Source organism: Crocodylus porosus, unplaced genomic scaffold, assembly GCF_001723895.1.
Source record: "Crocodylus porosus isolate Cpor-Errol unplaced genomic scaffold, CroPor_comp1, whole genome shotgun sequence".
NCBI lineage: Eukaryota > Metazoa > Chordata > Crocodylia > Crocodylidae > Crocodylus > Crocodylus porosus.
This window is the reverse complement of record NW_017728950.1, coordinates 71,503,172-71,517,868: the sequence shown is the minus strand read 5'-3', so window position 1 is coordinate 71,517,868 and position 14,697 is coordinate 71,503,172. Positions and strand designations below refer to the sequence as shown.

At 45.0% G+C, this 14,697-nt stretch overlaps 1 protein-coding gene across 2 annotated transcripts in view; it reads left to right on the top strand.

The window, feature by feature from the left end:
• Window positions 1–8,613: 8,613 nt before the first annotated feature.
• UBQLN1 (ubiquilin 1) overlaps window positions 8,614–14,697 on the top strand; it is a 36,179-nt gene continuing 30,095 nt past the window's right edge. The window contains exon 1 of one of the 2 annotated variants that reach the window (XM_019555132.1): window positions 8,614–8,873. In XM_019555132.1, the coding sequence (XP_019410677.1) occupies window positions 8,721–8,873 (153 nt within the window). In that variant the 5' untranslated portion in view covers window positions 8,614–8,720. The remainder of the gene's footprint in view (window positions 8,874–14,697) is intronic. The other variant, XM_019555131.1, reaches the window with a different exon arrangement.

Here is a 14,697-nt window from a genome sequence, read left to right as displayed (position 1 = left end):
AAAAAAAAAGTAGACCATGTGATTCTGATGCAAGATTTTAGATTACATAGATGTATTTACAGTTATGATGATATAAATCTTAAAATTAGGAGATGTGGAGAGTTTGTGAACCCAATCACCTGTTTCAAACTAATGTTAAGTTGTTTTCAAAGCTAAGAATTATGGACCTTCATTGGTTTGGATCTCTGGAAGCTAAAAGATAAAACTTGGCAAGAGTTGCTATCCAATTTGGTCTTCCAGAAAACTTTAAAGTTCTCTCTGTCCTTTGGCATAACAAACCTTTCCCCCAGGTGTCAGCAGCAAAATAAGAGTCTTGGCTTACCATTATAAAATCAGACTTTAGTACTTTCTCTGGTCTTATTGAATTTGTCATAAATGAATCTTAAGTCTCGCATATTGTTTGTTTACAACAGTTGAAGTAATCATAGAAAGGTAGGAAAATATATTAAACAGGCTTGTGATGTGCCATATATTTAAATTGACTCCTCTAAATAGTAAAAAAATACACTGAAAGAGAATGATTTTCAATTTAGCTTGTGCTCTGCACACTCCTCACTCTTCATCTCTTCTAAAACTAGGCTGTATACCAGTCTTCTCCCAAGTGCCTTGAGTATTGGTTAAGCACAGTAGTGTATATCATGAAGAAATCCCTTGATTGCCTGTTTGTTTCCCCCTCTGAATTGTCTAATCAATGTAGTACATACATATTATTATTTGAAATGTGCATACTTTTTTTTTTTCTCTGTGCTGTAGCTCTTAATATCTAACAACTGCCTGCCTGGACGGACAGTAGCCATTTTTGCTGTATGAGTTATGGCAACCTGATTCAGAAGGAACTTCTCTCTGGGAACTCTGCTGTTTTCTTGCTTACTGTTTTCTTAAACCCTGGGTATCAATCACAGGCTTGTGGAGGTGGATCATCCAACCCCTGGGGCTGCTTTGGGCTGGCCCATCCCACCCACCTCTGGGCTGGATTTGGCCCAGGGGGCTTGTGTTAATCCCCACAGCTGTCAGAGTTGCTCTTTCCCCTGGAGGAGAAGGGCTCAGCTCCAGAACCTAAGGAATTTAAAGTTCCTTGCTTCTCCCCTCCACCTGCTGAATTGGGGTTTTAAGTTGCTGCTAGTAACTAAAGTCTGCACCAAGGGAAAAAGTGGAGGGCAAGCAGTAGTGACATTAGCTGCACTGAAACTGGCTCCAGCAAGTTGTGCCAGCGTTGTGGCAGCAGTATTAATCCCCAAATTTGACAACCTTCTCTTAGACTGTAATCATTTTGGATTGTGTGAATGTGTCTTGCCTGTTTTCTATGAAAAAACAACAATTACATCTTCCAGGCTTATTTTAAAGAGTTTTACTGAAGAAAGTAATTCAGAACAAATCCGCTAATGTATTAAATATGCAACAGTAAATGTATTATGCAAGCAATGTACAGGCAGGTAAGAACACAGGGACCCTGCCTTAAGAAACTTGCAGCACAAACTGTAATCAAAGAATAAATGAGAACAGACTAGGAGAGAAGGTGGGGGGAAGAAGAAACAAGGAACTACTCTTGAGAGATTACTTAGGATGATTTTTTTACATAGTCTTTATATATTTTTAATGAGAGCATGAAGGGCACAAATCTGGGAATAGTAAATGTAAGAGGAGGAATTTGAAGGGAAAGGTCACTTGGTTCAAAGGAGAAGAGAAGGTGCTCTTAAGTATGAAGTTGGTGTAAAAAAACACCAGTTTTGAGAGAGTGGTGTTGGTGTATTCACAAGCAACAGAAAGAAGCTAAGAGATGTAGCAATCTAAAGTTATGTACATCCTACAGTCTTTAAAAATCCAAGAGAAGTATAAACCAAAAAAAGGGTAGGGGCAAGAAAAGAAATGGTAAAGCAACATTTGTACCAATTTAAGGAGCGATTCCTTCTGAGAACCAGCAGCCACATTTTTTGGTCTCAAGCTCCTGGCAGGAGTTCTTCAATGCTTGCTCCACAAAGACAGTTACATTCTATCTAATCACATGCAGTATACCTTCTGTACTGCAAACAAATCCTCATTTTGGTGCGGGAGGGGTGTTAATCTTGCAAAGGGAAGAACACTTCTGCCTTAACCACCAAAGCCATGTGATTAGATGATCTGCTCTTACAAGGTTGAGCTCCACAATGTTATTGGGGGGTGGGAGTACATAGAGTTAGCACATTAGTTTGTTTTAAGCATAACTACGTTAAATAATTTCAAGGCATCCTGCCAGCCTCATTCTTTGTCAAGAGCAAGAGTTTTTTAACTCTGCTCTACCCACTTAGCAGTGAGGAAGTTATTTGTTAAAACCGTAATTTTTTAAGTCTTCCAAAAAAGACAAAATCAACTAATTGAATCACTGTCCCCAATTTGGGCTGAATCTGAATCCAGATCAAATACGGGCCCATTTTGCACACCCCTATTACTTACCTTAGTCTAGCGGTGAAAGTCTCCAAAATCGAACAGCATTTAATATAATGTAGTGATTGGAGCCCCATGTGAATCCATCTGAGGACTGAACAAAAATAAGTAGTTTGTGGGATGAAGTGTCCTTCAATGTATATGCTAAAGTTTTAGGTCTGTCAAAAGGTGAAATTCTCATTTGGCTTTAATAAAGCCACTACTGGATTCCATTGGAGGAGACTGTCTTTGCTAGATGCTTAGTTGCTTTTGCCATATAGCTTAGGCATATTTAGATAACCATATCCTTCCACCTCCCCTTCCCCCCCAAACTGTTAATGAAGGAAGAGAAGACATGAGGAGTGGCTCAGTGATTTGGTTGACACTTGGAGAAATTTTTCATCTCAACTCAAACGCTCAAAGTCCACTTAACATTTGACTTGATTTAGTAAGAATGAATCAGGTGGTTGGAGCCTGGATAGCACTAGGGTCTAGTACAGTGATTCTCAACCAGGGTGATGCCAGATCCTTTGACTAGTGCCTGCCGCAAGGTGAGAGGGGATAAGTGAGGTATGAGGAAATAAACAAGCTGCCTGGCCAAAATGCTCCCCCCCCTCCCAAATCAGCAAAGTAAACACTGCAATATAAAAACGTTTTTGAAATTGGGTGCCACTTGATTCACAGAAGTTATAAAGATTGGGGGGGAACGTGCCTTGAGAGTCTTGATGCCCAAAAAGATTGGGAACCCACTAGTCATGTGCTAGCATTGGAGTTTAAAATCAATTTAGCTGAACCAATTTTTAAAAATTCAGAAATTAGGAGAAAATACGGCCATCGTGGATCATGCCAGCAAGTCCCAAGTGAGGGAAGATGCAGAAAGAAAGGAGACAGCTGACAGCTGTGGGAGGAGTAGTTTGGAGGTGCTTTACTACTACAAAACAAAAGACTAGCATCTGACTTTTTAACCTGCTAAATCCATCCACTGGTCTGATACTAAATGATAGCAGACACTTTGGCACTTAAAATCCCTTAAAATAAAGGTAATTTAATGAATCTAGATCATAGGCTAATTTTGAAGACTGAATTTTGTTACTGAAAAATGAAACTAGAGGTGCTAGTCCAGGTTTATATTAAAATATCAGTGATAGTTATGGAGTTGCTACTTACGCTCATACGTCTGCATCCTTTTAAAATAGAAGTATTTACAACTTAACGTTATTTGAATGGGCTAAATTACTACAGCAGATATAGTTTGTATTAAAACCTACATACTCCTCCATTATAACTTGATTAAACATCTTTATGGTTCATAATATGGTTTAATTGTAATAGTGTTGTATTGTGTATATATAGTATAAATACTTTTTAATATTAATTGTGAAATGTATTACTACTAAAATATTTTAAAAACAGGTTTACTTCCCATTACAAATGAAAACATTATTTACATTCTGGAACTTTTTAATGAAAACTTAAAATTGGAAACTTAACCTAAATGAGATGTTGACAAGAATTTTTTCCTTTAGCTCATAAAAACAAATATTTTCTTCTTACTGCCTCTTCTTAAAGTGCATTGTTTAGAAAAACAGCTTGTTTTCACTTGCATACACTTCGAGATATTTTAAATGTTTGTTGGCAAAAAGGCAATTTTTGTATTTTTCTATTGAAAGATATAAGGAAAAACTTGGAAGTTCAAAAGTTTTAAGTGCAGCTGAACTCCTTCTGTGGCCTGGACTTTTTTCTTAGTTGAAATTACACCATTTAAAAAAAAAACTTTTCATCATAAGAATTGCATAATAACTGTGATATATTTTATTGTTTTGATTAATTATACCTCATGTAAGAATAGCAGTGGGTTTAGAAATTCCAGCATGTCCTGTGTACAACAGACTTGCAATGTTTTTTTGCTCTATACCGTCAGTATAATACAGATATTATTGCAATGTCCTTAACGTTGTTAAAATGTGTTGGGTCACATAATAAAAATATAGTCCCTTGTTTCCACAGCTTTTTTTATTAATAACTCTTATTTAAATGCTTATAAAACAGATTGCATTTCTCACTTAATGTCCAGACCTGTAGGGGTGACGGACAGGGACCTCTACAGTTATAGAGGTTTGACGATTATGAAACACCAGAATTTGGCTCCTATGGGGAACATCTTCACCCTAGTTCTTGCATAAACAGTTGGGTTGATCACTAGGACAATTCACATGAAAAAGGGAGCACAGGAAGTCTTTGGTTCCAGGCATAGTTGTAATACTGAGGCTGCATTAACACATGCAGATTGAAGGAGAGCTTGTGAGACAGAGAGAGACTGCAGCAGATTCTCATTTTTTTTCTGTGCCTCTCACTGAGGCAGGGTGCTCTCACAGGTGGCAGAAGGTTAGGGGCTCAGCCCCTGCCAAATGTTGGGCAGCAGGTAGAGCCACAGAGCAGCCTGGCCGCAGGCTCCAGATGGCTGTAGCAGGGGTAGGGAGCGGCGCACACACGGCCAGGATCTCAGCCTGGCATGTGAATCATTGGCCGCCCAGCACAGCAGGCAGGCCGGCCCGTGTTATCCAATGGGACCTGCAGCCACAGGGGGCCCCGCAGCCAGCCCCTGCCCCTGCCCCCAGCACTGTTGTTGTTGTCTTCAGCTGCTTGTCAAGCAGCTACTGCCGGCTTTTTCGCGTCAGGGGGCCCTAAAACATTGTGGGCCAGCCCTGACAGCAGGCAAGTATCATTATTCTGTTAGAAGGAAGGGGCATGGGGGGGCAAATTGAGGTCCCCATGGTGAGGGAGGGAGTGGGGCAGAGGCAGGGGCACGGACTGTGGTAAATGGGTTCCTGGCTGGGCTCGGTGTTGGGACAATCACAGCTTGGGCAGCTTGTCCAAGAGTGTGGTAGTGGGGGGGGGGGCACCTGTTCCTGTGTGCACTCTGACTGAAGCCGGGGGGGAGGGGCAAATGCCCCCCTGCCGTATGGGTGAGGTGGAGGTGGCTGTCGCTGCGCGCACAGGCTCTGTGCCCCACTACAGCTGCCCCAGGAGTGGTGCAGCACTATGTGCTTGCTGCGCCACGCCCCCAGCTGACTCAGTGGCAGGACACGCATGGTGTCACACTGCCCCTAGGGCAGCTGTAGCACGGCGCAGAGCTGCCTCTGCCTTGCAAACAGACTGGGGGGGCACTTGCCCCCCCCCCAGGCCTCCATCAGGGTGCACACAGCAGCAGGAGCCCCCCCTGCACCCCTGGATGAGATGCATGGGCTCTGATTGTCCCACGGGGCCCCATTCATCACAGCCCCTACCCCTGCCTCTGCCCCATTCCCTCCCTCACCACAGGGACCTCAATCTGCACCCTCCCCCCCCCACAGTCCTTCCTGCACACTTACCTGCTGGATGCAGGGGCAGGGGATGCACAGATGCACTCAGCCCCCCCAATAATTTTTTCTCCCTCCATCTATGGGGAGCCCCACTAGCAGTTCACAACTTGTATAATTTAATGATGGCAATGTGCTGGGATGGTGGAGGTAAGAGGATAAGACTGACTTCAATTCGAGCAGTAGCTAGGCCTGGGCCTAATTTCAGAGTGATAAAATTCTTCCACAGTTCTTTACTTGTGTATAGTTTGGTCATCCATTGAGTTCATTTGTCAGTTGCTAGTAGTTACTTCCATCTGAATTTGGTATCTTCATGAGACAGCTTACATTTGAATGCCTTGTGCTGCAGCTACTTATCCCCAGGAAACACCTGTGCCATGAACACTCTGGCATGCTCCAGGTTACTCTGGGTGGGGTAGGAGAGGCTGGGGCCAGCAACTATGCTGGCCCCAGCTGCCTTTCCTGGGGGCCATAGGGAGCAGTAGCTGCGGCATTCCTGCAGCTGGGAACCTAGCCGGCAGCCTGAGTGTGGCTCTCCAATTTTGGGCACCATGTGCTGCAGCCATTTGCAACACACTGCTTTTTTTGGTGTGGGTTATTTTGATCCCAGGCTCCCCTGGGTTCAAAAAACCCTCTGTAGTAGCAGCATGGGGAATGCCTACATGTGCAGTGTGTTGCACCAGAGACAGGTCTTGGGTGCCATGTAGCACACGTCTGCGCTTGTCTGGACGCACCCATGGAGTAATGGCTGGTTGAAATAGATGTTACACAGTGCAGGAATCAGTTTGTGGTGAGGAACGGATGCTTTCAGGGCGTTGTAGCGTTCTTGACACAGCAGTGTCAGTGTTTTTTTTAGGTTGTGTTGCAAGGACTGGGTGCAGTGCGATCTAGGCTAGGGACAGACATTCAAAAAGCCGGAGCATGAATTGATTCAGTGTTTGCAGGTTAGTTTAACCAGTGTAGATTGAACTGATTTGCAAGCAACTAGAGGTTCACTTTTGATTCTAGAAATGCAGGCACATGCCTGCAGTGGGTCAGGCTAGAAGCCAGGGGGTGCTATAGTAGCCCTCCCTTTCAAGCTAGGGGGAAGCTGAACTGAGACCGGTGTGGCCAGGCCCCAGCAGACTGAGTCGTTTGGGGGGGGGGGTTTAAACTCCCCACCCTGGCCTGCAGGGACCCCAGCCAGGGTCTACCCTCCTTTTTCCCTTTTGCTCATGGCTCAGCATGGCCTGGGACACCCAGAGCCCTTCTCTCAGCTAGCAGGTGATCCCACTGCACCTTCCCAGGTGCCTAATTTTACTTGGGGCAGCCCAGAAGCAAAAGTCTAATTGGGGGGAGAGAGAGAACTAGGAGCAAAGTTCCATAAAGGAAAGCTCCTGTCCAATGGCCCCTTCTACCTACTGGAGAGCAGCGCCTGAGACAGCCACAGCCTTTGCCATGCTGTGCACAGCAGGGGCTCACCCCCTGAGCCCCAGCACTATTTATTACCTGTGTCCCCTGGGCCACTGGGCACCAAACCAGGTACACCCTGCTCACTGTTCCCCTATCCAGGAGAGGCGCAGCACAGCCCTGTGTACCAGACTCCAGGTTCTATCCCTGTGGCTTCCCTGCTGCCATCACAGTTGGGTGCCTGCACTGGCCGTACAGGTAGGTGCCAACACCACAGCCAAACTGCGATCGGCTACAGGCAGATAGACAACAGTTGGGAAGCCAGGGGGTAGCACCCTGCCCTTGGTGCACAGGGCTGTGGTGCACCTACAGCTTCCCGGCTGCTGTCTGGGGTGTGGCCCAGCGCAAACCTGGCATGGCCCCCTAAGGCAAAGTGGGCAGGGAGCAAGTTTATTCCCCACTCCATCCCCTCTCCCACCAAGGGACTGCAGCAGGGTGGGTCCCAGCTGCTGCCTCTGCTGCTTGCAGCTGGCCAGGCACACCCCAGCTGTGGTCCCCTGGCTGCGGTAGCAGGGTTGGAAATAAACCCCTCCCTGCCCCCTTTGCCTCAGGGGGTGGCAGGCTGTCATCTGGCCATAGCCCGTCTGCTCCAGCTAGACAGCAAAGGGGCAGGGGCACAGCCAGCCCTGCTCTCTGGAGCTGAGAGCACAGCACCCCAAGGCTGCAGAGCATGCTGGGAGCCTGGTTTAACTTAAACCAGTGAAGTGTCTGGGGCAGAAGTTCCATAAACTGGTTTGACCTAAATCAGTTCAGGCTGATGCTGCATTCAACTAGGTTTATCTCAAACTGGTTTCAGCCATTTTGAAACTGGTCTATATGCACTGAACTTCTGTTCTGTTACAGGTGTAAACCAGTTTCTGATCACTTTGACCTGTTTATATGTAACTTCTGTCCCTTGCCTTGACGGCTGACCAGCACCAGCAAGTATGTTCTCAAAACGAGGGTAAAGCAACTGAGCGGGTGGGGGTGTTGTATTAGTAGTATGCTATATCTGAATTGATATTGTAGCCCGTCCTCAGTTTTGGGGGCGGGGGACAAGCTGCGTTGAACCTTAATCCCCGCCTGAGCCCGGGAGCAGGTCACGCGCAGCTGGAAGAGCAAGCCGCACGCGCAGGAGCCGAGAGCCCAACCAGGCACAGCGCATGCGTATCAACACTGCTACGCACCCTTTACCCCAGTGTCGCACGAGCAGTGCCTAACCCAGCAGTAGCCGGAAGCATCCCCCCTCTTCCCAGTCCGAAGCACCACCCAGTTTCAGTCCCACGCATGCGCGCTGCCCGCCCCTACTGCGCACGCACATTGCAAAGTCACTTTGTCGCGCATGCGCATCGGGGCTGAACAGCGTCTCCCACGCCGAGCCAGGAGACTCCCCCTTCTAGTAACTTCCCCGCGGGGCAACGTCATCACCGCGCGCCGCGCTCCGCCGGGCTGTTTCCGTTGAACCCTCCGGCCGCAAGGGCTTCCGGCGGCGCGGCGCGAGGCAGCGCGTCCCGAGCCGGCTTCCCCGCCGACATGGCCGACAGCGGAGAGGGCCCCCCCGCGGCCCATAGCCCCCCGGGCTCCCCCGCGCCCGTCGCCGCCGAGCCGCGGATCATTAAAGTCACCGTGAAGACGCCCAAAGAGAAGGAGGAGTTCGCTGTGTCCGAGACCAGCAGCGTCCGGCAGGTGAGGAGGCAGCGTCCCTCCTCGTCCAGGGCCGCGGGGTGGGGGGCGGGGGGGTGTCTCTCCGCCGCCTCGGGGCGGGCGGAATGCGCGGCCTTCCCCCCCCCCTTCCGACCGCCGCCGGCCTGTGCGGGACCGGCTGGGGTGAGTGACACCCGCTGAATCATTCCCCCCCCCCACCTTGGGGACCTAATCTGCCCTCCCCAGCCGGACCCAGCGCGAGTCCATGAGATGGTAGAAAAGGAGGGTCTCTGGAGGTCTAGTCCAGTTCTTTGCTCTGAGCAGGGTGTCCCCAGCTGTGTGGCGCCAGCCAGGGCTTTGTGTTAAAGGTCTCCAAGGATGGTGACTGCAACAACTTCTTTAGGCAGCCTGTGCCACTGCTTTGCTGCTCTCCTGGGCGGATCTGGCTAGCAGTGGTGGGAAAGGAGCGGGGAACTGGTGAAAGAGGTGGGTTTAGGGCCAGCACTGTCTGCCTGAACCTCCCCTCCCCCCCCAAGTGCTCCAAGGCCAAGGAGAGTCTGCTCTGGTGTTGCACCCGTGTTGAAATGCATTCAGGGTTTTCAGACTAGCTGGAAGCTTTAGTGTTGAAGTCATAGCTCCTTTTTCTGTGGCCTAATGAGCTGTATTCTTCCCATGTGGTACTGCTGCCTGTTTCTCCATAGTATCTGACATAACAGGCTGTATGTAGCCTTTGGCTTGTGCCTTTGAACAAGTTAGTCTGTAAGGGGCCACCCTGCCCTGCCTGTGTATGTGGCCAGTGTCTACATGAAGAGATTGACACATGTTCCAGGCCCCTGGTAGCTAAAGAACAAGGCCACCTTTTAGGACAAGGCTGCCAAAACAGGGTGGGGGTTCCAGTAGCAAGATGCAGGGCCAGCCCCCTGGCTAGACTTTCCCTCTTGCTAGCTGTCAGGAAGGGGAAGGATGCTGGGATTTCTTCCATGGTATCATCCCTGAACCCCTTTGGGATTCAGTCTCTTATCTCAGCTTTTGGCTTATACATGTCTGAAATTGTAAAATTCATCGTCTTACTGCTGAGCTGGGGAAACTTATCTCTAGGCTCCACCACGCTATCATGCAGCTGTGGTGTGGTGGGTGCTCTCTGTTAGTTTGTTGCAAGCATGCTTTTTGGCTTTTCTCCCCAATATAAAACTCAAGCATCTGCCTTTGCTGCTGCTTACTGCCATTCCAAGAAACAGCAGTATAAAATGAACATTGTTCTTTGCATTTCCTCGCTGCTCTCAGAGACCCAAGTAGTATCCCTGAAACTGTCTAGTTTTATTTCTGCTGTTTTTGTCAAACCTGTGCAGCATCCCATCTGATCTGTTGAGAGACAGCTGGGGAATATAGCTGTGCATTTCACAAAAACTGATGGATGTTCTATCTTAATCTAAAGCTCTTTACTGGGTAAAAATGATACTATACAATTAATTATAAGGTGATGACCTAAAAGCCTTTTAAGAAATTAAAAAATGCCCCTGTGTTCTTTCAGGCAGTAGATTAGGGTTTGCTCAGAACAACTTTCTGGTTGCAAATAGATACACTGACATTTGTATTTATAACTAACTGGGAAGAGAAATGCACTTAGATGTGACTTTTGCCATTAATAGTTCAAAGACATTTAAGGTAGGCATTTAATTTTGAATTGCATTTCTTAAATGTGAAGCTTTAATGCAGGTGAAGTGTTTCCTCTGACAGCTGTCTAAAAATTGATATTGTTTGAAAAAAAAAACAAGCCTAGCAGAGACATGAAATGCTTTCACAAAGCAATTTACAGAATATTTCTGTGCCCACTTAAAATGCAGATATGGTAAGCAAGGTGATTAAAATAAGCTCACCCTCATGAGGAGACCTTGAGTTAAATCATGGCTCTGTTGAATTCTATGAAAGAACTCCCACTGATTGTAATGAAGCCAAGAAGACTTCACCTCTGACTTCCAGCCCTCATGCTTTTGATTCATATACAAAAATGGAGGCGACTTCTAACCCTTACAGGGATTTAAGGCCTACAGTTCCTATATCTTGGGTATTAGTAGCTATACCTACACTCTGAAATTGACTTATTGCTAACAGTATCAACAATGGTTTCATATGCATAAGCAGTGAAAATTTCAGTGTACAGACAGAACCAAATATATTTGAGCAAATCATCTGTATCTATTGTCAACAGTGGCTTATTTGACTAGTGCAAGCAAGTAATTGGCATTATCCTCTTCCAAAAATGGATAGTGGTCCTGAACTTATGTAGTAGCTTATGGAAGGCCCTTGTAGTCCTGTGCAAGTTGAGGTCATATGTGGTACCTCTTTGAACCGGAAGGGGTGAATTTCTTATCTACCTGCCAGGTGCTGTGTAGGCTCTAGTACATGAGCTTGTTCTTTCATAGGTGTTTCTGCATGGTACTCCATTGTCATGTAGACATACCTAAATAGCTTTTCAAATCACTTTGTAATGAAGGAAATGGTCAGTAATTTGAGACATTGATTGTCCCTTTAAATAGAGTTCACTGGGTTGTTTGCTTTAGAGAAGAGCAGTGGGAATCCAAGTAAATGCTTTGGCTCCTTAGAGAAGCCTGTACAATGCTGAGTTTGTTGTATGGTGCTTGATTGATGTGTAAAGTGTTACTGTCACTGTGGTAGAATTTTCAAATTATGTCCGAGTCAGATTGTCATTGTTGACCCTACCTCAGCCCTTAGTTTTGGCTTACATGACTGTGAGAGTCATTTCTAGAGTGCTTCTGTTTCTCAGTGATACTTGGGTGCCATGGTGGCAAGCCACGAAAGCAGTCTTAGGGCTACTCTGACTTGTAACCTGGGCAGCTTGCCATTGGAAACTTGGGTCATCACAAAGGCAGCATAAAGCCATCTTTCACTTCCCCAGCACATTTAGATCTCATGTTTTGGATCCGCCTCTGGAATTGGCGCCAGTATCTTTCCAGCACTTAAAACAGGTTTGCTACTGATTATTCAGGTTTGTACAGAACTTTATGGAAGGTTTTCTCATGTTGAATGTGGAAAAAAATATATATATACCTGGTCACTTAAAATCCAAATACTCAGCTAATTGCTGAATGAGTAAATGTCATTTCATTTCTTCTCTCTTGGGACCTAGTTCTTTTTGCAGTAGAATCAACTCCACAGGATACTCTTAGGAGAGGTCATAAAAATGTGGAGAGGTGGTGAATTCTAGCTGGTGGTAATGGATGGTCATGTCAGAGGCTTTATTTTTAGGTAATTTGTTCTCCTTTTATTTTTTTACAGTTCAAATACAGTTGAAACTGAGCAGTTGCTCCAAATTCAGTTCTGTACTCTCTATTTTCTGTCAGTTTACTTTGGAGGAAAAATTTTAAAGGAGATAGAGCTTGCTGGCACTTGACTGGTGTGCTTCATTGTGTTGTTGCAGCATTGTTACTGAGCTCCTATGTTCTGTTAGCTTGTTCGTTCAGCCCAGGTTTGTAGCCTAGGGTTCCCCATGTGGTTAGTTCACTTTTCCCATCCACCTACGCATATAAAAATTGCAAAATATAGTCTCATGCATTATTTTGTAAACACTGTAATCCTGTAACAAGAAATTCAGCCTACCGTGTTGTGTTACCTCTTAGGCCAGCAGAGTCCCCTTATTACAAACAAGTACTTCGAGTAGTCTTAGAAATAGGTTGTTAAAGCCCTCTTACTTTAAGGTGTTTATAATTTTGGCAGAAAAATGGCTTTCAGTCCTGAAATTTCTCATGCTTGTCCTAAGCTCATAAATTAATCTCTTTTTTGGAAAGGTTAGGGAATGCAGCTCAGCTGAAGTGTGTTTTCATAATTGCATTTCTAATTAATTTTAACCTTGTTGTGGACTTTGTCTGCAAAAAGGAAAAATGCTTTGGAGAAGGAGGAAATAATTTGGTTTGGAAAGATGTATTTGAAAATACTACTCTCTGTGTGCCACCATACTTAAAAATCTGGGATGTTGAATTGCTAGTGTATGTGTACATGTAAACTTGTTCTAGGGCTTTGCTTATTTACTTAAAATCATGCTTGCTTTAAAATGTGCGCGCACACAATCTGTTAACTGGTACTGTGGATGAAAATTCAGTCACAACTTTTAACTGTATTATTTGAGCAAGAGACCTACAGTTGTAGTTTAATCACATATTAAGGTTTGATATTTGAGTATTCACATGAACATGGTATTACATGTGTTAAAGGGGAGGGGCGTGTGGCATAAGCACTCATGTCATTTCTAACTTTTCTGAACTTAATGTAGCAGTTTTAAAAGCTTGTTTTGATATGGAAACAGATTAGTTTTTATAATCTAATATAAGCCAATCCTGTCTCAGCAGTTTTCCTATAGTCTACAGGTAGCAGAGCAGTACTATGAAAATATACTTCTCATCTAGCAGAAGAGGCTGAAATTCAGTACACCACTTGTTTTTCTGCTTCCATACTATGATTTTTTTGTTGCATCTTAACACAGGAAAATTTCAGAACTGGAGTAAATGTTTTTCTTCATGTTCTTTTATTCCTTAAACAGTGCATTGAAGCTCATCAAAGACTGCCAACTCACTGTGAAACAGTATCATTCTTATTAACTTCCTTCAGCTCTTCCTAATGCTTTTTAACAAACTGCTATGGGAATTACAGAGTGAATTTTTCCTCATAAAATTCTGGAAACTGAACTGAAGTTTTTCCTCAACAGTAAGGCGTTGCTGCTTGGTGCAGTAATAATGGCTTTTTACAAAGCAGTGGGGGTTTTTTTCTTCCTCAAACTTGGCTCAGGTAGAAAGGTGACTTTTTATGACAGCTTTCCATAAACAGGAGTTATTTTTACAAGGTTTTCCTGGCAAAGATTGACAGATATACCAAAAAAAAAAAAGTTATAACAGCAAGGTTCTAGAGTCTCTTTTAACTAAGTATACTTTTTTTGATGGGGTAGTTTGGTTTCACAGATAGGATCTCCTTTCAAATGATCTACATTCCCTGTAGTCAATCACGGTTTATTCTGATTCAATTTATTCTGAAAATTTGCAAGACAGCATGCAGAAGCTAGTCTTCTGCTCTACCATGATTTCATGGTTAAAAAGAGAATCATTTACCTCTTAATCTGCTAAGAAAACAGAAGCTAAGAAGACTGCTCTAAATGTTGTTAAAAGGCAACAAGGAAAAACTAATCCGTGAAAAAATGTGTTTTGGAGGAATGTTTGTCATAGTGGCATTGGGCATTCGGATATTTGGAGCTTTGTTTTGACATACAGGTGGAGAAATCAGGTGAGATCTTGAACCAAATTCTAAAGTGTTGGAGACTTCTTGACTGCTCGGTGATGCAAATGAGTAACCTCTAAAATCTACCAGTAAAAGGAAATATTACACTTACTAGCTGAAACCAAGAAGCCTAATGAAATATGAGACTCTATGAGGATATTTGATTGGTTTGCTCTAAAGCAGTGTTTCCCAACCTTTTCCAGCCCAAGGCACACTTCCATTAATGCAGATTTTCCACGGGACCCCTGTTAAGGCAGCCCTCATCCTCATACCTTTTGTAGCTTATTGTCATGGTAAAATTCCATGGCACACCTGCTCATTTCTGACAGCACACTTTTGTGCCACAGCACACTGGTTGGGAAACACTGCTCTAGAGGTGCACCAATACATTGGTCTGATATCAGATTGGTACCAATATAAACACAATTGGTTGTATCAGTACTTAGCCTGATGCAGCTGATAATTTGGCCGATAAATGCTCGTGTGTGCATGCACCCGCAGTGCGGTACTCAGGCAGCGAGGAGCAGAGCCTGGCAGCTTGGAGAGCTGCATGCAGCTGGTAAGTCTGTTGCGGTGGAAGGGG